Raw genomic sequence first — 25,892 nt, forward strand, 5'->3', positions numbered from 1 at the left:
ATAGATAGATAATCTATATAACAAGTGTGTAAACCAAACACACTGATTTGTGAAGTCAAACCAATTTATTTCAAAATGTAATTGCCCATCGTGCTATGTGGGCATCTCGTTAATCATTGTCGGTGCTTATGAGCAGTAAAGGGGAGGAAAATCCTGTGACAATACATCAAGTCCCAAACCAGCAGACAGATAAGGAAAGCTGCATTTGTTTGTAATAATTTTGATAGAATTTGTTACCTTGTCCTTCACAATGAAAGGGTTTGTCTTTTCTCACTCAGGGACGGAGCTGACTTTTAATTACAACCTTGACTGTCTGGGCAATGAAAAAACAGTCTGCAAATGCGGTGCCCCAAACTGCAGTGGATTTCTTGGGGACAGACCAAAGGCAAGTAATACATCAAGAGATTCTGACAGTCTTGTCTACTACCCTGGTTTTTTCTTTTGGGGTATGAGTGAGTGGACCAGTTTTATGTTGTGATAAGGGGTGATGATGCATGAACAGATGCTTTCTGTCCTCTGAGTTCAAAGCTTGTTGTTTCCCTTGCTGGGAAGATGGAAACATAGTTTTGCCAAGCATAACCTTGATGCTAAAGAATACACTTCATGCTGTAACAGTACAGCAGGTGATAACTGGTTTTGGGGACAGCCCAAAATATTTTCTACCACTTTCTCCTATGAGAAATTAATTACTTTGGGTCCTGAATAAGAAATACTGCTAGCTACTGACACTAGTTTCTGAAATCAAAAGCATATTTAAAAAAAAGGAGATTTCAGAAGGAATAACCTCCCCACTCCCATTTGAAACATGGGGAGGGGAAGGGTTGTAGGAGCTTTGAACTGACTAAGAATGCACCTAACTATAGTCAGTGAGATTATTCTGACATTGCAGTTTATATTTCTCCCATCTAAACCTTTAAATACTATTACTTTAAGATTCATTAAAGAAAAATCAGTTGAACTGAAGAATAAAAAATGTGAGGTTTGAATGAGGAAAAAATGATATCAAATTATGTCAAGAAATTATCTGTATGATTCCTGCCAGATTAGTTTAAAACCTGTAATCCAGCAGTTGATGGGGCTTCCTGAAGGACTGGAATAGGAGTGCAAAGGAAGGCACAAGTACCGCCTGTGGATGTTCAAAAGCTGCACCTTCCTGTAGCCCTTCACACTGCTCAGTACCAGCCACTTCAGAGGGTGGACTGAAAATCTCCAGAGTTCACACAGTTGTTTTTTTATTTAGAGATAGGCTTAGGGGAAGTTTCACATAAGCTTGTGGTCCATTTGCACAGACAGCCATGAAAAAATGAAATGTTACAGTTCAGTTTTGCAGAGCTGTCTGCATTCGTAGATAGAATGGGCTAATTTCAAAGAAAGTAGGTAATGATTACTGGGGTAAGAGGGAGGGAAATGATGGTAGGGATGTTGAAAAAACATCCAGAATTTTACATGATTTAGTGAAGTGCAAGCAGCAGAATGTCAGATTGAAATAGAGATAAGGTTTGGAAAATTCTTTCTATCATTACAGGCACAGCTACAGTTCCTGAAGTTCTGCTGTCTGTTCCTCAAAGAGAAATAGAGGCAGGTTTTGGTAATTCCAGCAGTAATATTCACAACTGGAAGAGAAAAATGAGTATTGAAGTGATTGGTGGTGCAAGTACAAAATGGGGGTAAATTAGCCACAAGTAGATCAGACTGGAAATTTGAAGACCTTTTGTCAGTGACAAGAAAGTGAAGGGGGTTTCCAGTAGGGAAGGTACTGTAGAGACAAGATCTGGTTTTAGGATGACTTTTCACAAGGGTCAGTGTGGGGGTTTTGCCAACACAGATCAGTATGGTGAGGCACTGGACAGGTCTGCCCCAAGTCAAGTTTTTGGCTGTGTGCAGAGTCTGCCAGGTGTGCCAACAGCTTGTCTAGGTTGTGTTATATTTTTGCTTTGCAAAACTGGCATTAACAGATTTGCATCTTTTAGAATTCTTCCACTAATGCCTCAGAAGAAAAAGGCAAAAAGACCAAAAAGAGAACACGGAGACGCAGAATGAAAAATGAAGGGAAGAAGGAATCTGAAGATGATTGTTTCCGTTGTGGGGATGGAGGCCAGCTGGTACTGTGTGACAGGAAATCTTGTACTAAAGCTTATCATCTCTCCTGTCTTGGTTTGGTGAAACGTCCTTTTGGTGAGTCAGCCCACCTCTTACACTTGTATAAATAACTCGTGCAGGTACCTCATTTATTGCATTCAAACCTTGTCAGGAGTGTCATCTTGAAAATACTGGGTTTGTGTGGAGAGAACTTTGCTCCTGCATCACATAGGAGCAGCTTCTCCTGGATGCAAAGACAAAATGATGGCCTCCTCCTGCCTCTCTGCTAAAATGGGCTGTTTGCTTTACAAATGTAGGCAGTTGAGTACATCACCTGGTAGTTGAGTACATCACTGTCACAGGAAAGTTGTTTTATATCTGAGAAATGCATGAAGCCCTTTGAGCTCAAGCCAGAGGAATAACAGCAGCTTCTGAAGGAGGCGAGTAGGAAAATTAGGAGCAGCAGTCAGTTTGCATTTCTAGATATCACAGGAGTTACCTGGTTCCAAACAGCCATGTCAGGTGGGATATGAAGAAGGGAAGCAGGGAAAGCCTGTTATCCCAGAAACAAGTAAAACAAGGATTGGGTAAAGCATGCTGGGGCGAAAGAGCAGCCGTAGGTGAAGCACACCAGCCATCCCTGAGCAAAACTGGCAACAGACAGGTGAGTGCTGTAATAGGCAGCAGTAGAGCAGATGTTTGGGTGCTCTACTAGCCTGCAAGTTCTGTAAAATGTTATGTAAAGCCTGAATACTTTCTTCTAGCTGGAGCTGTCTGCTGTATTTAAATTGAGAGTATGTCAAGTGTGCTCCTTACAGCTGTCAGCTGAGCTTTAGAAGTAGGATGTAGCATTTTGTGTTGAGATTAGCCCCAGTAGTTGCTGTCTCATTTGCTTTGTCAGGAAAGTTGTGTGTTGTTCAGCTGCTACAAAACTTCTTTCAGAGAGGATGCCATGTTTTACTCCCCACTCACTAATGGGCTCTTTGTTTTTTGACTGCAGGGAAGTGGGAGTGTCCTTGGCACCACTGTGATGTTTGTGGCAAACCTTCTGTTTCTTTCTGCCACTTCTGCCCAAATTCCTTGTGCAAGGAGCACCAAGACAGGACAGTACTAAATTCTATGTTGAATGGACAGTTATGCTGCTCTGAACATGTTCTCGGGGTGGATTCTGTTGAAACTCGGAAGACTGAGAAACCCCGCAGAAAACTGAACAAGTTTAAGCCGAGGAGAAAGAGGAACAGATGGATGAGAGCTGAATGCAAATAGTCATGGACTGCAGTTTCTACTGCTAACACTATCTTGTAGATAAGTTGTGAATATGACCAGGGAAGGACACAGTTTTACATATATTCTGTAAAGGTTACATGGGGTGGGGGGATTTTTTGTTTTGTTTTTATAATTCCACTGAGCCAACCACAGCAGTCTTCTGCTGCTTCTGCACTGATAACGAACTGCATAGTTCAGTAAACTTCAGGACAAACCAAACTTATTACTCAGCATTACAGTTACACTTGAATTGTTACGAATGTAAAATGTTCCCTCCAAAATACTTGCAGGTTGGAGGTAGGTTAAAAATCAAACCAGGTAGGCGTAAACATAGTTTTTTGAGATAGTATTTGTCAACCAACAGATGTTTAAAATAGTATATCCTTGAAAGAAGTTGTTAGCTCTCAAGTCCTTTTGAGTAAGAAATGGCTTGGTCTGTGGTCCCAATAAGATTTGCTTGCCTTGTGTGTTTTTGAGCAAGTGCTTGAATGCCAGTCATGGTCCAGGTGTGTATCTCGCTATAACCACACACACCCCCCCCAATTTGTTTGTGCTCTTAAAAGTTATTATCAAACAATCATGTTCTTAAATATCCTTCCACCGAGAAGTGTAGTACGTGGAAAGGCATACCCCACACCAGAGAGGGGAAATCCTACTTTGTTAGGGATTTTTTTTCTATACTGTTTTTTCCTGTGTTTCATCCCAGCAAAATAGAAGTGACTTGGTCCTGCAGAGCTGTACAAGTCAGGATTTAAAGGGATATTGTCTTGCAGTGTAGGCCCAATACCCTAGAAATTTTGTGGTTTAATAAAAATAAATCTTACAAAACCTATTATTTGGAAAAAATTACTTGATCTTTTTTTTTTCTAATGTCAGGTAAAACACAGAGGCAAACATTTCTTTGGAATGCTTGGAGTCCAAGCACTACAACTTTATGATAATGCAAGAAATGCCCAACAACAGGTAAAACCACCCCTGTGAATGAAACAGAAGGTGAAGCTTGACTAAAGTGCAAAAACTAAATTCAAAACAACTAAGTAAAAGTGAAACAGATTTTTGAAGAAGCACGTAAGGAGTACTTTAATACAAAATTTAGCCTGTCTGTTCTTTTCAATAAAGTTTGTAACTGGCTACTTGACTTGACAGACTGAAATTATTTGTTACAATTTTACAAGCTCTGCTCTTGACTATCTCATCACCACTGTGTTGTGTCAGCAAAGCTGTTTTGAATCCTTTGCTCTCATCAGCGTTGGGTTCTCACAGTGAGATGAATTTACGAGATTTAGTATTGATGGAAATATTAGAACTAGGAAAAAACAGTAAAGGAAAACACCTGGCAGTTTTCTTCCCAGTGCATGTCCTTGGCCCCGTGATTAGGCAGCATTACAAGCACATTCTGACTTGTGCCATTGTCATCTACCCTCTGTGAACACCACGGGCGCCTCCACGTCCATTTAGTCATTTGTGTATGTTCTAGCTTAGTTTGCCTTTAATAGTGCAAAAAGTCTGTGTAGCCCTTTTGAAAATGAAGCCTTGCTATATCATGAAAGTGTATGGTTTTTTCCCCAAGGTATTTCTTCAGGATTTGATTGCAGATATATAGTTTTTTTGAATTATTAAAATCCCCGTTTATTCCCAACACGTAAAAACTTTGGTTTTATTAGAAGGTATTAATTGAAAGAGGTTTTAAATGTTGCATTGCCGTATCCTGAACTCTTTTGTTCCTGTTTTGTGACCAAACTGCTTTGTTCTTTGAATCAGTTTTTATAAACACTGTTGGAAGGTTAATTTTTTTCAAATAATTTTGAAGAAATAGCACAGGTCAAAATCAGGGGAAGTGTTACATGTTTGCATTTCTTGAAATGGTATGCCAAGCCTTGCATTCGAGCTAAAATTCAAGATTCTTTAATTGGTTTCGAGGGAAACTTTCTGCCATGGGACTGAAGAACAGTCCTGTGCCTAAAATCAAAACCAAAAGATGGTACTATGGATGTTTCTCTAATATCGGGGGTTGCAGGGAGGAAAACGAGGTCAGATAGTAAAGCAGAAATATTTTCCTCATTGCTTTTAAACAAAATGAAGGAATTTGATGTCATTGGGACCATTCTTTGAATACTATACCATGTAAGGAAGGCTTTGTAAGAATACCTTTAAATAAGTTATTATAAAATTTTACCTTTACATTCCATTGCTTTTATAATTTGTTAATTTCTTTCAGTTGGTGTGTTGCTTTTTCCTCTTCATGTGTAGGTGTAACAGCCCTGGCACTCTGGAACAGTGATGCCCCGGGCCTTGAGAGGCCGAAGCCACTGTCTCAAACTGTTATTGACGGGCACTGCTGCAGTAACACCCTCCGGTTTGGGATCAGGTGCGGAGCCTGCAGCTCCCTGCCTGCCTCTCCAGTGGGGTCACAAGCACATTTATCACAGCAGGATGCAGGACAGCCACCCCTTTGTGTCTGTCTGTGGGGACATAAGGACTTGGGTGTCCAAAGCGACCCCTCCGAGCCCTCCTTACATTCACACAAACAGATCTGAGGGAGCGGCTGCTCCACTTCCCGCCTCCTTCTACCTCTTCCCTGCTCTTTACTACTCAACTCTCGGGGCCAATGGAGCTTTGCATCACTGAGACTGCAAACCAGGAGTTCCCTTTTGAGTTCCCAGTGATTCATTCCTTCTGCTGGGCACATGTGGATCATATTCCCCCTCAATACGTACTGCCCAGCTCAGCTCAGTCACTCACGTGGCAGTCTGGGAGAGTTTTAGTTTCTGAGTCAAGAAAGGTGGTGTTTACGTGTGTTTTAATGAAGGCTTCTGCACCCTGCTCTGCAGCCTGGGAAAATAGGCCGAAGTTTTGTTTAAAAAAGAGGGCAAAAGAAAAGTTGTTCCACTATTTTCCTTCTCCCACTGTGCTGGTTTAAAAGTAAACCAGCCAGAGAAATGAATCCAACTCCAGAGAGATTGTAAGTCAGAGTTACAATTTACAAAAAACTATTACGATAGATGCAATGATACAGAGAAAAACTGGTTTTAACCCCCAAAGACAGATGTATAACCCAGTCCCTGGGACAGAGATGACCCCTCAGGCTGGGTGTGAAGATGCTAATGCCTCCCCGGAGGAGAGTTATCACAGCTGAGTCTTCGGTGTGAAGACAAAGAAACACTCCTTGCAGAGTTCTTTTAACACCCAGCTTGTAGGTTCAGGTGTCAGGTGTGCCCTGGGCAGCTGCTGCAAATGATCCATCATTACCAGTCCATCAGAAGTGACATAGAGGGTGTAGGATACACAGTTTTGGTTATACCCACATGGTGATAAACTGGTCCCAGTCCCTGTAAATAAGACACCCACTGTTCAAATAAGAGGTAAAACAGTCTTCAAAAATTGAGCTTTCTCATGATGCAACTCAATACTTCCTAGCATTCAGCAACTTAAAAGGTTTTCTGTTATAAATTCATCTAAACAAAATCTAAGTGTGGCAAATTATGTGGCCTTAAATTATGTTCTCTGTGTTTTGCCCATCAAAGTAGCAAAATGTCTTTCCTTTTCCAGCCAAAAGCTGATACATGACAGCCAATTTCAGAATTTATTGTTCTCTTATCACATGAGCAAGAATGGGAACAGTTTTCAGTTGAATATGTTAGATGTATTTTCGTACACTCTAGGAAGAATAATCAAATGTCTGTTTTGTTCAGTAGCTTTGTGTTCATGGTCAGGTTTAGGTTTTCTTTTTTTTTTTTTAATTTGAATTACTTGGAAAAGCAAAATATCTTGAAAGACGTATTAATGGGATTTTTCCACATTGTTGAGTCATATTATTCCATGTCTGACTGCTTGAGAAACTTCAATGTCTTATTAAATATTGAATTTCATTCCTAGTTATTTAAGAAGTTGCTAAGTCTTTTTTTATAAAACAGCTCTATATACTTATTTTTGCACCAAATTTTTTTCTTTAAAGAAAAATGATACGTACTAGGCAAGCATGGTTTGACAGCAAGGGAATGGGGTTTTGTTCTTTCATAGGGAAAACTTACACTCCAGGACTTCCTAAGAGACGCCATGGAAATACTGTTTTACGCTTACATGGAGGTGATAATGATTGTGCTCTGGCTTGTTTTCACAGCCTCTCTTATCACAAAAATACTGACATTTTTTGCAGTCCAGTTTTTCCTGTGAGAGCACTGTGCTCATAATTTTACAGGCTCTAGTGACACTGAGCTGGAGCCACTCAGCCCGACCAGCGCCGTTCCCTCGGGTTCCTTTTGCTGTCACAGGCGCTGGTCCTGCTTGCCCAGGTCTGAATTTGACTGTTTTGCTTGTTCAGACAGGTTGGGGTTTTTTTGTGGGGGAAGGAGGGTCTGGTTTGGCTTCATGTGTAGATTCTCCTATGTCTGACAGCAGCTACGTTTTTTTAAAAAGCATTTCAGAGAACTGCTTTGATACTAGTGGCTTACTGTTCTGCTGAGCTCAGCTAGTGCTGTGCATCAGGATTGTGTCCCTATGCTGCTCCCTGGAAAAACCACAGCCTTTTGCCAGTTGAGAAACTTCATGTCTGTCTCCTAAATCAACAGCGTGAGGGAGACTGCAGGGAGGGTGCAGGGACCTGTGCCTGTGCTGGGGTTTGGGGAGGGTTGTAGGGAACACCTATGTTGCTGCTGATCCAGATTAGAGTCACAGAATGGTTTGGGTTGGAAGTTACCTTAAAGACCATCCAGTTCCAACCCCCTGGCCATGGGCTGGGACACCTTCCACTAGATCAGGTTGCTCCAATTCCCATCCAACCTGGCCTTGAACACTGCCAGGGATGAGGCATCCACAGTTTCTCTGGGCAACCTGTCTGTCTCCAATGGCAGATGTACCTCTCTTGCCATCCATTTATTCATCTGACATAGTTGAGAGAGATCAGAGCACTGATATATTTTATATGTTTTTTGAAACACACTAACACCTCCCCTGGGGAGAGAATGAGCAGCTGAGGGCAGGAACCACTTAACCCCCCACAGCTGGGTTATTCAGCCGACTGAGCTGCTCCAGGGGCCCATTAGTGCAAGACTGAAGTAGAAGCAACACCTGCTCCCACCTCAGTGCAGAGTCATTTGAAAGCGTGGATCTTTTCATAGTAGGTACTATTTTTACAAGCACTCACAGAGCTGGTGAAGCACAGCCCTGACACGAAGGGTCACAGCTGGCTGGTCTGTCTGGGCTTACACAGCACGTGTGTGAACGTCACTGTAGGAGGAAAAGGAAGGTGGGAAGGTTAAGAGGCCCCAGGTACTGGTTTCATGGAGTTGAACCTGACTCCAGTACAGTCAATGGCATTTCTGAGTGCCTGGGGCACTGACCAAACATCACTGAGAAAAAGCACAGTAGGGAAAATACAGCAAAAGTAAGTTTAAAAAGAGAAGAGTCACCCAACTACACACTTTGAAATCATCCCTGTAAAACACAAATCACATCAGTTTAACAAGATGGTTAAACTGGGCTGGGTGCACAGGAAAAGGCTTGGAGTGGCAGAGCAAACAGGTGGAAACCAGACCTGCTGCTCTCATGGGTGGGGGATGAATCAAGTGTCCAGGACCAGGGAAGGAACTTTGCATGTGCATTTAGGGAATGGGTCTCATAAAGGCCCATCTCCTCAGCATGCAAAAATCTGCAAGGCATTTTCTGTGCCTGCACCATGCTGCTCCCTTTGAGTTGCTTTTGTAGCTCTAGTATGAAGGACCACCTTACAGCAGGAAACAAAAGAGATGTATTTGTCCCAAAATCAACTGTTATTTTAGTTGCACGTTTGCCCACAGCTGAGAGAAAAGGGAAAGCTTTTTCCTTCCCTTGACTTACCCATTTGATAATGAGAAAAAAAATACAAATGACATATTAGTAAAAAGAAGCACATTCATGTTAATTCACGCTCGGGTGGAAGGGAGTGTTGTGTCACAGGAACTTCAATAACTGGAGCGGTCAGTCCTCACTCTGTTGAGCTGACTATTGAAATGGAGAGAGAGGCATAATTGTTTGCTTCTGTTTGGGTTTTTTTCCCCCCTGGGAAAGGAGGAAAGTATTTACTTGTGAATGAAGCCAGGAATTGAAAGGGGAACACATCAGGCCAGTGTGGCAGAGCAGGCAGCTGGGTTGGTTCGCACAAGCAGCCACAACTCAAAAACTGAGTTTTATTTCTCAGCACTTATTTTGCCTATACAGAAATAAGTTGCTTGTGGTTAGACACCTTGCCCATACACACACACATCTGTTTTGCCCCAGGCAAAAGAAAGGCAGGTGCCTGCTGGTGGCCTGTCCTGTGCTACCACCCAGCATAGACTGGTTCTGTGTGCTCCATGCCCCCATAAGTCGAGTGTCGTCCTGAGCCTCGGGGCAGCAACAGAGACTTCAGTGATTTCCTGCCAGGGTCTTGCCGCCTTCTCAGAATTATTAGAAAGATAACAAAGATTCCACCTGGAAAGAGAGGAATAGTAGTCATTCTCAGATGGGAAGGTAAAGAAAGCATCAGGTGATGTTTGCTCTGAGGCTTCCCAACCCAGATATTCTCTTCCAGTAACATAAGGGTTTTTTCTCCTTCGTACTCTGCCTTTCCCACACACTCCCAAAAAACCCCTCAAAATAAACCACCAAAAAAAGGTTTATTTAGCAATAATAATAAATGCTCCGGCATTTCAGCTTTGCTCTGGAAGCTGCAGGGAATAATGGCAGGTTTTAATGAAATACTTCAGGAACTTGCTTTCCTACTCCCATTAGCTTTCTGCTCCACGGAACTGTTCTTTTCTACTTGGCATCCTATCCGCTGCAGATCCCACCAAAGACTCTTGTTGAGAAATCAGTTTGCTCTGAGCAGCGCTCACAGTGAGGCACAAGAAGTAACTAACCTAGATTAACTTTTGAGTCTAGACTGAGATCATCAGGGCTGTCAGGAAAAATTACTTTTAGATTGGGCATAGACATGGAAATAATTGGCAAATCTCAAGTACTGCGACATTCTGTTCATTTGTTTCTGGCAGAAGCATCATCAGAGAAAATTGATCTGAACAGAAGAGCACAGATCTGTCGCTGCGATGCAATATGGCCAGACAAATATGCCCAAATTTAGGCTGCATGAGCAGACAGTCTCATGCTAAACACTTGATCTGTGAGACCAGCCATGAAATACTCGTGTTTTCCTGTGTGGGCTGTTTCCTTTCCCCCTCCTTGTAGCAAGCTCTGGGAGAGGCGGGACTGCGCTGGGGAATGCTGTTCTCTCACCCTCGGACTTGTTTATCAGAAATGCTGGTTAATGGGCCATTGTGGCCCTCTGTGGACGGGCTTTTCATACACTTCATTTTAATCTACTTTTTCAAATTAATATTCGCTTCAAATGGCATCTGGCAGATTTTTGGACTACAGCCTGGCATGAGGGGGATAGGGGTCAGTAGAGGAGCTTTCACATGGCTCCGAGCCACAGCTTGTGAGAACAACCCTCATCTGCTCCCACCAGGCATTTCAGCTCTTGGGAGACAAGCAGTCAGCCAGTGCTGTTAGAGCTTCTCCAGATCCTGCTGTCCTTGTCTCCTCTATGTATCCATGGAGTCCTCTCCTTAGCTGCCAGGAGGGGAGTTTGATGGGGACTTTCGCTGCTTTATTGTTGGAGAAGGAGCTTTGCTCACTGTGGGGAACAGCACATCTATTTTATCTCCCCCTGCCTTTTAACAACAGTGAGCTGAGTGGAGAATGGGTCTTCAGGAGGTACATAACACACACTTGAAACACAGAAAGCCATGGATATGAGGGTTATTGGATATTCCTTATCCTCTGATGGCTTACTCATCTCTGTGACTTATCTCTCTTGACACAAGACTTTTTTCTCTGGTAGCGTTAAGTGACACTTAAGAATTTCTCTTCATTTGCCAGGGCACGGGAGACAAATCCCTCTTCCCAGCTTCCTCATCTGCTCTTTTTGCAATCCATAGCAGTAATAGTTGCCCATTTTCATCATGACTCTCCAATTAAACCTCCCCTCAACATTGATTAAAACCAACAGAACTCTCTTTTTCCCTTTGCTAAGACTACAAATGCAAATACATTGTCTTGGAATGATTGTTCATGGTGCAGCTTCCCAGCAGAAAAGCTCATCCATGCATTGGCTTGCCCTAGTGAGGTAATTCCAGCAGGTGGCACTTGGGATGAGGGATGCTCCCCACACTCAGAAGGTGCTGGCTGTCTCATTCTGCTGGTTACAAGATGCACTATAGCATCAATACAAGCAACAGAGCATGAGCTGGCAGCCCCCAGTCCTGCTGGATGCTGTGGCAGAAGTTAAGGCAGAAATGCTTTCAGGAAGCAAAGTCTCATACCAAAAGGAAATTGGCCTTATTTCCTACTTTTGGGCAGTCAAGAAATTCCTGATGTGGGGTCCATATGCACACCTGCTTCCCAGGGACAGACAACAAGCATTCAGCCTTACTCCAGAAAAAGTACAGCTGTTAACACATATCAACAGGGAAAGGATTATCACTGGCCTTGAAAGCAGCCAGAAAGACTTTCATTAGAAATCCAGATTCCCAGAAACACGAAATACACCATCCAGAGAATACTCGGTTTAACAGAAAGGTGCCCAGCTGCAGAGGGGTGTCTAGTTTTACCACAGGACAGAGAAGACTGATGCTCACCTGCAGAGAAGGTGGCCAGGAGAACAATCATCACAGGGGTCAGCTGGCAGGAGTCCCCTGCCTTGTATAGGAAGAGCTCCATGCAGTAGGTCGGCTCTGTGCTGCCCCGGGGGCAGAAGGCGTCAGGAGGGCACTTGACCGGGTTCACGTCTGGGCTCTGCCCAAGAGAAGAAGTAACTCAGCACCAGCAAACTGCAGAAGGTAACTAGTGCAAAGGGAGGTGACACTGTAGCATTGAAAAAAAAAACCCAGAAGAAAAATAACCAAAAAATGAACCTGCTGTCGTTAAATTCAGCCTGTCTGCCCCTGTGGTGTTAGAGTAGGGGAAGAGCAGAAGGTGTCATTACGCAGCAAGTCCATACATCAACCCCCTCATTAATGGACACACCATCCCCTGATGGCCCAGGGAGAGTGGGCAGCTCCAGGGGTAGCAAAAAACCACCCTCCTGGTGTCATAATTTTAACCATCTCCCTCCATCAGGGCTCTGTCTGTTTAAAAAAAAAGAAAGAAGCTCAGATTAAAAAAAAATGTTAATTGAAGTGTATTTGGTTTGTCATGGGACAGCTCTATTGTTAACCCAGGCTATTCCACCAGCTGATGGGGACTCACAGGGCAGTAATGATTCTCTGGGCACAGGTCACAGCTCTCCTTGCCCCGCTGTAATTGGTATTCTCCCGTCCTGCAGACCTTGCACCTGCTGTCATTTGGACCTTTGAATGTACCTAAAGAGCAAATAAGTGCAAAATTAAGATCTGGGACTAGACCCCAGGACCTTTGCCATTGCATATGGATGATTTAGTTTTCAAAGCCACAAGGAGAAAGAGCATTAAAGACTTATGTGCATAACAAAAACTGAGCCTGGCCTTTGGTCCTGGGTCAGTGGCAAAGGGGCAGAACAGAACAAACAGGGACAGAGGGACTAAAGAATATCTGGGGTCAGACCTTGGCAAACAGTAGGTGTGAGTAGGAGTAGGTGGGGGAAGGATTTAGTTGTGAGCTCTGGCTTTAAAGCAGATGGGAGGTTGGAGCTGGAGGTCACCAGTGTTTCATCCACTCCAGTTCTGGATTCAAACATCTTTTCCAGCTGTTTGAAAGTTGCTGAGCACAGTTCAAAGCACAGCTTGTTTCCTAAGCTTTGTGGGACTATGGGTCACAGAAGTTCCAAGTCTCAAAGCGGTAAATGGTTTTCTGCACGTTTAAAACTTGGTTACAAGAAACCCCTGGTGCTGTGTCCAAAGTGGAGGCTGGCCATGGCCACTGGGGGTGCCTGGAGCGCTCTGCCCTCCCGCAGGGCCGTGTCCTCACATCCCCTCTCTGACTGTCCCCTTTGCCCCAGGCTGCTGCCAGTGCAGAGCATCCCCCCTTCTGTGCTTTCCTCAGCAAAGCCACCACCACTGATGAAGATGCTTTTTAGCCAGAACTACGTATCCAGCCTGGCTTTGGGTGCCCTGGCGTGCCAGGGGCCAGCCCTCCTCCAAGCCATTAACCTCGGCAGGAAGGTCTGGCACAGGCACAGCCTCCACCAGCAAGTCAAACGCCCCAGCACCAGCCCTCACTGCTTTGCTCTGCAGACGCCAGCCAGGGCAGGGAGACACAGCCTCCAGGTCCAATGGGAGGAGTCTCAGGAATAAGCCACTTCCACTGGCAGTGAAGCCATGTGTTCCCAGACAGGATAGCCCAGCCTCACCCTCGCTGCAGAGTTACCTGGCTGGCAGGGCACACAGTCCTCCGACGCCTCCCGAGGAGCCTCTTGCCCCCCAGGACAAGGCAGACAGGCCGTGCAGCTGGTGGTGCTGGGAGGGGAGAGGAGGCAGGACATGCTGTAGGACAAGCACTTCCAAGGCCAGCCCAGCCCACAAAAGCCAGCTCTTATGAATGTATAGCCTGGACTGTCCAGGGTCTATCGGGAATTAAGCTTTTCCCATTTTATGGGCATCCACAGTGTCTGTCTCCAGTGCAGTTCCTTGCATGCAACCATAGATTCCTAGAATGGTCTGGGTTGGAAGGGACCTTAAAGATTATCTAATGCCAACTGGAACACCTCCCGCTAGACCAGGTTGCTCAAAGCCCCATCCAGCCTGGCCTTGGACACATGTCTAACTAGGGCTGGGCACATGATGGCATTTCTGTCCTCTCTGACTGCTTATTTGAATGAAACCTGTAAGAACTTGCTATCCCAGAAGTCACTTTGCCTTATCTGGCATTCCTTGGCTGGAACTGGTTAGAACTTGGCTAGACCTGCAATACAGCTGGTTAAGCCCTGGGTTAAGTCCCATGGCAATTTAAGCAGGGTTCAGCAGAGACCTGCTGCATAACATAGGACAAATGAGCTCAAGGGAAATCAGAAGGAAGGTAAGTATCCATATGCCAATTCTCCTGCTTTGGACATAAACACCCCAACCCCTGTGCAGGCATCCCTACGCAGTAGGTCAAGGCCCATCATGAGGTACCCACCAGGACCTCCCTCAGGTTTTCCCTCCCACCCCAGGGTGACAGCTCAGCCAGGGTACTTTTTCCACTGCCTTCTGCTCACCCTGATTCAGGATAAACAAACTACTGGCTCAGTTTCGACCTGCAAAGCCCAGAGCAACTCTCAGCTCCATCTCTGTGCCAGTATCAGTCTTATCCCAGGGGTGTGCAGTGCCCATGAAACACAGTGATGATGGAAAGTGGGAATGGGGAAGGCAGGTTGTGAGCTGATTCTCTGCCACCTCATCCCAGAGGACTTCTGCATCCAGCCAGGATCCTCCCCTCATTGTACCATCCCTCCCTCACCAGGATCAGCACTAACATCTCCACAGCTGAAGTGGAGATGGCCACTGCACTGGTGGTTGCAGCTCAGTGGCCAAAAGAAACACCCCTCTCCCTGTCTGCCTGAGAGCCGGTGTCCCAGGAGGCTTCTTACTTGCAAAATGATCCCGGCAGGCAAGGAAGACAAAAAGATGAGTTTTGCTTGGAGCTAAAATAACCTGAAAAAGAGCAAAGTAAGGCTTTCAGGGTCTTGCCTCCACATCACTGCCACACATTGTTGTGTATTTGCTCATCTCCGTTTTACAAGCAACAAAATAAATCCCCACAACATGCTTCAGGTGGCATTTCATGGGCTAATTCAGGATATTTGGGGTTCTATTTGTCAAAAGCTCTGAAAGAGCAATAGAAGTTCCCTACTGCCCTCTTCCATGCTAAGGGATGCATGGGGGGATCAGGCAGATTGCCCTGGTGTCACTCACGTTCAAAACCTCACCAGGGAGACAGAGAGATCTGTAACCCTTCCCAGCACCACAGGTTGAACTGGAATGAAGCTGGAATAGGTAATCCCAGTGCCATCTCCTGGGTTATTCAGCTGGAGCAAGCCTCTGACCTGGGGAAATCCCTCTGGTCACCCCAGCCCTTCCAGGAGTTCCCTCATCCCAGGAAGTCTGGGGTGCATCTCGTTGCCCCCAAGGGGAAGGACACAAGACCCACCAACCAGGATGGCTCTGCTGGTGCAGGAATTAGCTACTCACCCCCCCTTCTTCCCTGCACCATGAGGACCCTCATGGGCAGGAGGACACATACTGACCCTTCCCAAGGCACAACAAGGAGTGAAGTGCCCCTAAGTGGCCGTGGTGTGGGCAGGGGCTGGCAGGACCCAAGTTGTGAGTCCTGCCACACCAGCAGGAAAGCCAGGAGAACAGCACTTGGGAATTCAGGAGGTTTTGGGAAGGAACCTGATGATGCACAAAAATTATCACGGCCGTGGGGCCACACTGGACAAAACTAACGTTCAGAGAGGAGCTGAAAGCAGTGTGGGTAAGATCTGCCTCAAATCCACACAGATTTGCACCAAACAGCAGGGGCTGCAGCAGAGCAGGATCAAACCAAACCCACCTCCCTCTCCCTGCAGGGAAAAAGGATATTTTTACATTTATAATTGCAGGATTTAGGGGCCACCCCCACAGACTCCCTTGTGACCTAACACAGTGTTCAAAATCTGCTGAGTAAAGGGAGTGACAGACCTCCTCGCTGTCACCAGTCAGACTTTGTTCCTCCTTAAATTAGCAAGTGACAGCCAAGGTTTAGGTACCAACCCAATGGTTCAGTGGGAGGATTTTCCAAAGAACAGCTGTGCATGTTCGAGCAGCACCCCATTCTAGTGCAGAATAGCTGTTGCACTGCATGTGTTAATTAGGCATAAGTAAATGCTGTTCTGTTCTGCACACGCTGTTACCTCATCTGCAAACACATTGTACCAGGCTCGTGTGGCATCACCCAGGTGCAAAGCACCTCACTGAAACTCCAGTTTTAACACCTGGGAAATAAGGAGAGCATTACACTTAATACTCAGGCTGCAGAAGATTGCCTAAGTGAAAGCAAAGATGATTTAGACTCATCTTTGCCATTAAAAATGGAGGAATACTTTATTTTCCTGACACACCCCTCCCCCTTGTGCTATAACTGAATTTCATAAACCTCCTTTCCTGATTTTCATTGCAGTGTTAGCATTAGCTTGTTGGAAACACAAGCTTGACTCCAAGACCTGTTCTTTTCATTTTCATAAAAATGTCAATAGCAGAATGGGAAGGGATCTGCTGTGTTATTTTTAGCCTGAACAAAATAACCTGTTTACACTTCGGTGCTTTTAAGTTACCTGGTAATTGCGTCTGGCCCTGGGAAAAAGCATCGGGTAGCCTGATGAAAATGCATTTGGGTTGAATACAGACCAAAGCCTACCTTGTTCACATGCTCTGCAGGCTGCAGCCCCAGACTCATCAGCAAAATGGCCAGGAGGGCAGGGAAGGCACACGGTGCTCCTTGGGAAGCTGGGAGAGAAGGGAGCAGAGGGGAATGCTATTTTAGGTCACCCGAGCCTCTATCTGCTTGGAGAGGAGAGAGCAGAGCACAACACTGACAAGTCTAGAAATAGAGTCATTATAAAGCAGGAGTTCAGGCAGAAAAACGTTACTGTGAACTGGCCTGAATGTTAAAGGTCCGTTGAAAAAAAAATATTCCTGTATTATTAACATTAGAGATGCCCTGTACCTGTGAGCTACATGGAAAGGGAAGGCCTGAATTGAAGGTCTTGAAGAATACATTGTGGCCAGGCTTAAAACCCTTGGTTTATAGTCAGACTCTTGAATCCACATTTGAATATTAAATGGAATTGGAAAGGTGTTTGCTGTTCAGCATCCATCAGCCATTTCAAGAAGAGCTGCTCCATTGTTGGAAATCAGAAGCTAAACCACAGGCAGTGACGTGTGAGAGAGCCCTGACCTTAAATAACAGGGACTGTAGGAAAGGGGATGCAACATGTTAGACCTCTAGGAGGAGGGGGAGGAAATGAGGGAAAGGCAGGGAAAGAGGAAGCTATTACATTCATCACTGACAGAGCCAAACCCCCCACAACAAGCATGGGGGTATAAGAATTTGTTAACATTCTCAGGGATGCTTTGGAGGAAAAAAAGGATGTGCTCTTTAATTCCTTCAGAAACCCCCGGGCTGACTGAGATTTGCAGAAAAAAAACCAAACCAAAACAAAAATCAGTTGGAAACAGAGCAAATGCTTTGCTTAAAACAAACCAACACAGGGCCCGTGCCAGCCAGAGCTGCTCAAAGCTCCGGGGAGGCTGGATTCTCCAAATACCACAAAAATGTTAAATGATCCCGTCGCAGCCCCAAGGCCCAGACAGCTGCCACAGAGATGGCCATGCACACACTGCACCCCCAGAACCCCCAGTCTCCATATCCCCCATATCCATGTCCCTGCTCTGGCACACACAGACCCAACACCACTCCCTGACCCTCTCTGGTCCCTGGCTCCGTGTTGCCCTCTCCCACATCCCGACAGCAGCAGCTGTGTGGTGCCCTGGGGACTGCTCCTGGTTGTTTTTTTAAAGCAATCTGGGTGTAAATTTTTAAGGTAGGTCCTCACAGCACAAACTGCAAGAAGGGGGAGGATGCTGTCACCCCAAATTCAGGGGCTGCTGCAAACAAACTGCACGGTTGGGTCACTCTTCCCTGCAGAATTTGTTCCCCCTCCCCAGGACTGATCCGAATGGAGCTGCTCTGTGATGGACACTGTCCTAGGAAGCTCTCACCACCCCTTCTGTCCTTGCAACCACCTGAGGGACAGAACCCACTGGTTGCAGACAAGGGAAAACCTGATGGAAAATGGGGAGAGCAGCACATCCACATGTCCCTGCAGCCAGAGGACTTGTACAGCATGATGTACAAGTGGATGAGGCAGCCTGGTGAGACTGCAAGGCAGAGTTTCTGTCTGGGATGTCTTGTCAGCTTTTCCACACCCTGTCAGCTGAGGATATTGCTTTAGATGCCAGCAACTTAAATGTAATGAGATCCCTTGGGGGCAAGAAAACAGGGACTGAGAAAATACTCAAGCAAAGCACAGAGATAGAGCCCACTGGCCAGAAATATCCTAGAGAAAAGATGAGAAGATGAACCCAGACCTCGCTCCCAAGTGTCCCCTCATCACAACACAGACGTGTTTCCCCCTAGTACACACAAAAGACCATGGGGGTATAAAAGGGCAGCCTGCAGAGGGATGGAGCAGCCACTGGGCAGCCCTCAGCAGCAGGATATCCACACCAAGGTTTCCTGATGAGGAGAATTTAGCCTATGAGAAACAACCCTTGCAGCACTCTTCCTATAGCCCAAAGGAGGAGATTTAGCCAGCTGGGAAGTGTTTTGAGGAATAGCATCCACCTCCCACCATGCCCAGGGGCTCAGTCACTTACCTGGTGTAAGACCCCTGTGGGCAGGGCAGGCAGGATGGTTGCCCACTTTGGGGCTGGTAGTGGCCTGGTGGGCAGGAGCTGCAGGCACTGGGGTCTGTGCACGAGCCCCCTGCACAGCATGAGCAACTCAAGGTGCCTAAATTGGAACAAAAAGTCAGGATCAGGGCTGCAAGACTTGAGTGAAAGCCCTGTGCTCGTCAGGAGGGGTCACTGCCATGAACACAGAAGGGTTGGGATGCAGCCCCTCTGGCAAGGCACCCTCAGAATGTAGGAACTGCAATATTAATGCTAATTATGCTGCTGTGCATCATTAGCAAGCTGAAGAACAGCTCTAAGATGATCTAAGGTGTCAAGTCTATTAATGCGGATTTCCAGTAGTTAAGGTCACTGCTTTTTCCTCCTTTAATTTGAGGGGACAGGAACATTTTCCTTGTTTTTCCTCCAACACACAAATAAAAAAATCCCAAGAAAACCCAAACCTTTGAATTACTGATAATTTAAGCTTGCAGGAAGCAGAACTGATGAGTAAAACCCTGGAGCAGAGGATATACCTTAAGCAGTAACAGCTTTTCTCTGAGCACAGGTACCATGGCATTCCCACCAGGCAAACTCTATCCCTCTCTGCTTCTCAAAACAAATCCAAACCATGCAGAGTAATTGGGAGGGATTTGCTGTAGCTGAACATGTCAGACCTGCCATCCCACTGCTTGCAGGAGCCAGTCCTGGGTGGTGCACAATCAAGCACAGGCAAGAGGAGACCCTGTGAATGAATATTCTGCACACGAGGGAGCTGGGAATTAACTCCTGTCCTCTGCAGATTCACCCTAAACATCAGAGCTGCTTACTCCCCTTTTTGAAAGTGCCCTGCAGCAGTGGGGGGGGGGTGTAAGCAAAAAGTACATGGATTTTATTTTAGAGAATTCTTTTTTGGTGGTGGTGGTTTTTTGTTTTTGTTTTTGGGGTTTTTTGAGATATTTTTTGTGGGGTAGTTGTGTTTGAAAACAAAACCCAACCATGTTACAACATAAATAACTTCTGGAAAAGGTAATATTATGCACTCCCGACCACAACAGAGGTTGATCAAGTATTTTCTCAAGCCCAAGGGAAAAGGCTGTTTCTATAGCAGAGATTCTCTTTCAAACATTCAAGGCAGCTGGAAGCTGACCTTTGACCAAATACAGTATTTGGCACTGTATCTAAAAATAACATCTTTCTCCTGATAAATCAAGTTACACTTGTGTTACATTTTGTGCCACAATCCTACTGCTTTGTCATCCCACTGGGAAGCCTTGGGAAGACCAAGAGCACAAGGCCAGAGAAGACCAAGTCTTTAATGTCAGAAAGGTGCGATGAATTATCTCCCTCTCCTGCTGCCTGTCCAAGTTTCCAACATAAGAACACGTGCTGGTGTCACCTCCCCTGACAAGTCACTTTTCCATCTCACATGGGATCCAGGGTGAGCAGGGACTCTTACCTTCATTGGGGAATGTCCCTGGGGGGCAGTGGGAACAGGCTGTCACGTTCACTCTGCTGCAGTTGGAGGGCTGAGGGGTGGTGAGGGACGGAGCTGCCGACGGGACCCCGGGAGACGTGGCCACTCCTGGAGGGGACGTTGGGGCACCAGTAGATGCACCCACTGGTCCTGTAGATACTCGAGAGGCAGCTGTGCTGCCAGAGCTGAGGATGGTCACATCTGTGGTGGTGGGCAGAGCCTGAGCAGGGGTTATGGTGCTTGGATCAGCAGATGGAGCTGCTGTGGACGATACAAGGTTTGCAGTGGTTGATGCCAATCCAGCCGGGAGGGTCGCAGTGGCAGCTGGGGGAGCAGAGGTTGCAGTGGTGCTTGCACTGGGAGATGCTGGGCTTGATGCAATAGGGACCTCAGTGCTGGTTGTACTGGGAGGCACTGGTGTTGATGCAATAGAAACCTCAGTGCTGATTGTCTGGCCTAAAGCAATACCTAAGAGAAGAAAAAAAACATAAGAAGTGGCAAAATTATTGTTCTCCCTCGGTCGGTGGCTTCCCATTAGGTCTTTATCAACTACTTAAACCATGTGTCCTTGTCTGACATCCAGGAGCTCCCATCTGCTGTGATTCACTACAGAGCAAGGATCTGAGTCAGCATCTGAGCATCCCTGGCACACAAGAGACTTACCAAGGAGCTAAATTAATGGGTCCATGAGGCCACAAACTAAGTAGATGCCAATGTCCAGGAGGCCTGACTCTCCCAGATAGAAGGGTGTGAGAACTGCCAGAAACACTCAGTTTGGTTAGCTCCTTGAGACATTTTACACTGAGAGCTCATGACAATCTGATTTAAGATGCTTGTCAAGTAGCTGGCTGTTTCATCCCTTCTCCCTTAAATGGATCAGCCAAGAAAAGTCATGGGTTTGGGATCTTTAAAAGCTGTCTAGAGATATATCCAGTAGCCAGAAGGGAACCTGCAGGCCAAGACTTGCTTTGATTCTGAAATCCCCCACTAGAGAGAGTATAGCTGTAATCTGCAGAGAAAGGAGGTGTTACTGCAGCTCAAGTTGTTTTGCCATGATATGTGGTGGACTGAAATGTCTTCTGCTCATGGAAGTCATCCCTTGTCACAGGCATAGGGGACATATTCCAGTTTCTGAACAGAGGAGAGACCCATGAAATTAAACAGCTTGGTTTTTACTTTAGTAGTGTGGTACTAAGCAAAGGAAGCAAAGCAGAACCAAAACAGGCAGCTCCTGCCACAGCAACTGAGGTCAGTCAGCCCCATCAGCTGGGGTCAGGAACTCAGGGCAGGGATTTACTTAGTAGTAACTGCAGCTTCTGAAAACATCCAACCTTATACAGCACCAGTATGAGACCAGGGCTGATACCATGTGAACATGCTCTTCCAACCAGCACACATGTGCTAAACCCCCACACAACTGGGTGCCCCTTGGCATGGAAAGCAAAAGGAACGTCTTAAGAAATCAGTTTACGGGTTTCAAGAAGCTCCAAAACTGCAGCTGACACCCAACAGGGGGATGTAGGTTGAGGAAGGTGAGAAGAGGGGTGACAGCACAAGGGCCAGGCAGCTGCAGACCCACAGTCCCTGAAGGCTTTTCCCCAACCCTGCTTCACCCCCAGCCTTTGATTTGTCTCTCAACTTTGTCCACACCATGCAAGGCCAGGCACTGCAGGTACCAGTGCTTAGAACCACCATGGTATGAACAACAACATGCAGACCAAGCTGATGGTAACTCCAGTTAAATTTCTACAGCAAGATCAGGACACTGGACAAAAGAGTCCTTAGAAAGTTGAGATCACATGGAGAGAGCTTGATGGGAATGCTCCCTCCTGTTGAAATGCCTGCTTTGTGCTTCACCAAGTGCTAAAGCCCATCTTTGTGCAACTACTGAGTAAAGCAGATGAACACCCAGCTGTCTGGGCCACTGCCCACTTTTTTGCTGTAGCCCTAAAGCAGAGATCATTTTGTGGGATATTGATCTGCCCCAGGCTCAAATCCAAGTGACCTGGAAGTGCCAGCATTGGTCCTAGGCAGGAAGAGCAGCCCCACAGTGCCCAGAGAGGATACATCTACTGTGGCCATGCCTCCACCCAGGACTGAGGTGCACAATTCCTGTCATCTGACTCCCCTGCCTTAAGGGCTGAAGCCAGTCTGCTGCTATTTCCTTGCCTCTGGCGATGAACTGAGTCAGCCCCGAGATTCATTAAACTAATGGTAAACACTACCACTAAGTCACTGTCCAGTTTTCCCGGAAAAACCTCCCAGACTGCTGGGATCACAGTCTGATCTCCCACAGAGCAGCCCTACCTACTCTGCCAGTCAGAGACTCTGCAGGGGTTTGAACACCTTGGACTGCCATTAACTAGGTGAATTTTGTTGTTGTTTGGGTTTTTAGTTGAATATGTAAGCTTTCACTCTTTGGTTGGTTCTGGTGTTAAATGGTGGTACTGTTAAGATGCATTGTTTCTTTAACTGAAAATACTCTTTGATAGTAATTTCTTTACTAAAACAGTAAAGAGTTGCTTGCAAAACTTCAGTAGCCATCAATAGCCTTCAGTAGCCAGCACTTTTTACATTATTTTTAACAACTTCTGGAGAAAAAAAAGAAGTCAGCCGACTGAAAAAAACTAGTTTTGAGCATCTAATAAAGTGTGTGGGTTTGTTTTACGAGTTATAGTGTCACAGGTGTGAAAAAACAATACTCAAACAAACTCAGCTTCACAAGACAAACCATTTTCTGTCCTGCTCTTATATTGCCTATTCCAGGGAGCAGCAATTTTGATTTCTAGAGCCTTTTTTTTTTTAGGAGCACTGTGAATCAACCAAAGTACCTCCAGGGATACTTGAAGGATTGGTCATTTCACGTGTGATGCCTCAAATAGCCTTGGGGACGTCAGGGAAGGTTACAGAGGTGATCCTTCCCACCCTACAGGCAGGCATCCTGTTCCTTAGGGTTTAAGATAAAGCCACGAAAAGGCCCCTGCAAGTCCTCAATACGCAGAGTAATACAGCTCTATTTTTCCTTTTTTTTTTTCTTCTTATAAAAGCAAGGTTTCACATTTACCATATTCACCCCACTTCCAACACTGCCTATCATTTAACACTTACTTCCTTTCCTGCCTTCCCCCCTTGCCCTGCCAGCTGCAGCACCCCGACTCAGTGAAGCCCAGTGCTTTCACAATCCCATTATGGCTTTACCCAGCTCCGTGCTCAGCCTGCAAAGAGGAACTCCACGTCGGGAGGACTTACCTGTTAAACACGCTGTGGTCAAGCTCCAAAGCAGAGGAGAGGGCCAGGCACTCATTTTTCCCTGAGCAGTAACGCAGCTTGTCAAAAGGCAAGATCAGCAGCTCATGCCCTCACCCAACTGCTCATTCTCCTCTGCTTTCATGCCCAATTTTGTCACCTGACTCTGATCATGTGGCTCAGTCAAGTCAACCTCTCCCCAACAAAGGGGGGTTTATATTCGGAGACTGCAGCAGGTCTTAAGACGATACTGGCCCTCTCAAAGCATAGCACAAACTGGACACTGAGAAGAGCAGATCCAGGCCTCTCCTCGCAGCGTGCAGAAATTCATGCAGGAGGAGTGTCCGGGAGGAAGCGATGGGCTCACAGGGAGGAACGGGCAGAGCAGTGGAGGAACCCCGCGCCTGGCTGCGGGCCAGCACCCTGTGACCTCGTCAAGTGAGAGGATTTCATTTTGTAGACACACGAGATTTCCTGTAAGAAGAAGAACAAGAAAAACAACCCCAGGAGAGTCCCCAGTTCAGAGCAGCTCCCATTTTAACTAAGACCACAAGGCCATAACCAGAATGCAGCCTCTGGTGAGCACAGAGCTTTCCAAATCAGCATTTCACTCCCCCCTCGCTGACCCCAACGTGTCCGGTTCGATGCATCAAGTTGTTGAGGATCCTGATGATGATGATTTTGAGGTGAAGGCTTAAAGTTTAGAAAGGCCCCACACAATTTCCACATGTTATCCACTGGCCATACTGCTTGCTGTGCCGGTTCGGGACACAGATGTCCCCATGTTTTCCTCACCTCACAGCCCTGCTTTGAGAGATCCCCCCCTTTCACTGTGCCCCATCATTTAGCAATCAGCATTGCCAAACCTCCCCTGTGAGAGAGGATTTCCTTTAGCAGACAGCCAAATGCCACATCTCACATGTCACATCTTCCCCCAAATTCAGGGAACAGCTGGCTACTCATGTAGGATTGTGGATGTTCCACACACCCCAAGTTCCATGAGCAGATCATGTGATCACTGTCATGTGTAGCCCATGTCCTCTGTGCTCCAAGATCCTCACTAGGACCCAACATGGTGAGCCAAGAATTAGTGTGCTCTAACACAATCCCTCAAGCTTTCCTCACAGTGGCCCAGGTTGTGTCAATTTGGGACCAGGGACAGTTTCTCATCCTCCTGTCTCCAGCAGTGACAGTCTGTTGGTGCTGACCTGCCTCGTGGCAGGTGCAGGGAGACAGGGCAGCCTCCTCCAGTCTGGTATCACCAGTTTGGGTAGGCACAGGCAAGGCAGTGACAAGGCTTCTGTAATAGATTAGTAGTAGTAAAATAATTTACTCATCGAATTAGAAGTAGTAATAGTTGTAGTAATTTACTCTTTTAATAGTACTGCATGTTATATTCATATATATGTTTTTGTAATCAAGGTTCTGTTAAGGCCGGTGGATTGTAAATTACAGAATGGGCAATTAATCTGTCAGTACTATAAGCTGATAGTCCTGCAGCTGCAGTTTCGAAGCTGACAAAACAAGTTGTTATGTCTTACTGAATAAGTCTTTTGTATATTGTCTAAAAGTGTACGCTTAAAGTAACGAAGGGAAGGACAAGGATCAAAGGGTCAAGAACGAAGACGATAAAAAGTATCCAAGATGGACATCTGGAAGAGACTCACACAGTAGGCCTCAAGGACTAAAAATTACCTAAGACTATGGATGGGGAAGTACCTGGCAACTAAAAGCGAGCCTGCAAAAGAACCAACCAGAACCAGGCTTGCGAACTCGGATCCAATAGAAGGATAACAAGTGACTATGGGAAGGGAATTGACAATAGTATAAAAAATACTGGTTTTGCCCACTGCTTTGCTGGCTGTGTGTGGAGCAAGGGGTCTCCCCAGCAGCCCAGCGTGCTGATTTGCTTATTTGCAATTTATATAAGTCTTTAATAAATTTTTGCTGCTATATTTTAACCTAAGTCTCAGTTTACCTATAACACTTCCCACTGTCAGACAGAACCTTAACCTGAGCTGGTTACTGCCAGCAAGTAAAACATCAGACTCAAGGACACAGCCCCAGGCCCAGCACTCAGCCCTGGCAGCCTCTCACAGAGATGCTGCTCCAATGGCTCTGGGTAAGGCAGGAGTGGAGGGCTGACCCTTCCCTGCAGGTGGGAGAGCTCTCAACAAGCTTTATAGGTTTTACAAGTCTCTGCACAGGGTGTTTGATCTCAGTCTGTGTAAATAACACAACAACCTGTTCCACCCAGACCTGTGTGGGGCCATCCATCCTTCAGTGGGCTGAGGCTCTGCAGTGGTGGGCAACTTCCAGAGAAGCACCACTGCAGGATGCAGCAGCCTCACACATGGGTACAACACTGCCAGCAACTACCCACTGAGATGGATCCTGCTTAGGGAGCTGACAGCAGATCAGTA

The 25,892-nt window shown here is 46.1% G+C and overlaps 2 protein-coding genes across 5 annotated transcripts in view; one reads left to right on the top strand and one right to left on the bottom strand.

Moving 5' to 3' along the window:
- WHSC1 (Wolf-Hirschhorn syndrome candidate 1) overlaps nt 1-5,533 on the top strand; it is a 74,337-nt gene extending 68,804 nt beyond the window's left edge. For all 4 annotated transcript variants that reach the window (XM_017820727.1, XM_017820729.1, XM_017820728.1 and 1 more), the window contains 3 exons: nt 279-385; nt 1,971-2,175; nt 3,080-5,533. In XM_017820727.1, the coding sequence (XP_017676216.1) occupies nt 279-385; nt 1,971-2,175; nt 3,080-3,345 (578 nt within the window). In that variant the 3' untranslated portion in view covers nt 3,346-5,533. The remainder of the gene's footprint in view (nt 1-278; nt 386-1,970; nt 2,176-3,079) is intronic.
- A 3,540-nt stretch (nt 5,534-9,073) lies between these two features.
- On the bottom strand, nt 9,074-23,957 carry LOC108500145 (flocculation protein FLO11-like). The gene is made up of 9 exons (XM_017820733.1): nt 23,473-23,957; nt 20,206-20,691; nt 18,732-18,867; nt 16,711-16,799; nt 14,903-14,966; nt 13,702-13,790; nt 12,607-12,719; nt 11,997-12,153; nt 9,074-9,792 (listed from the first exon to the last, which is right to left on the bottom strand). Exons 1-9 carry the CDS (start codon nt 23,525-23,527, stop codon nt 9,641-9,643), a joined length of 1,341 nt encoding a protein of 446 aa, XP_017676222.1. The 5' UTR covers nt 23,528-23,957; the 3' UTR covers nt 9,074-9,640.
- Nucleotides 23,958-25,892: the final 1,935 nt, after the last annotated feature.

Source organism: Lepidothrix coronata, unplaced genomic scaffold (assembly GCF_001604755.1).
Source record: "Lepidothrix coronata isolate B3197 unplaced genomic scaffold, Lepidothrix_coronata-1.0 Scaffold85, whole genome shotgun sequence".
NCBI lineage: Eukaryota > Metazoa > Chordata > Aves > Passeriformes > Pipridae > Lepidothrix > Lepidothrix coronata.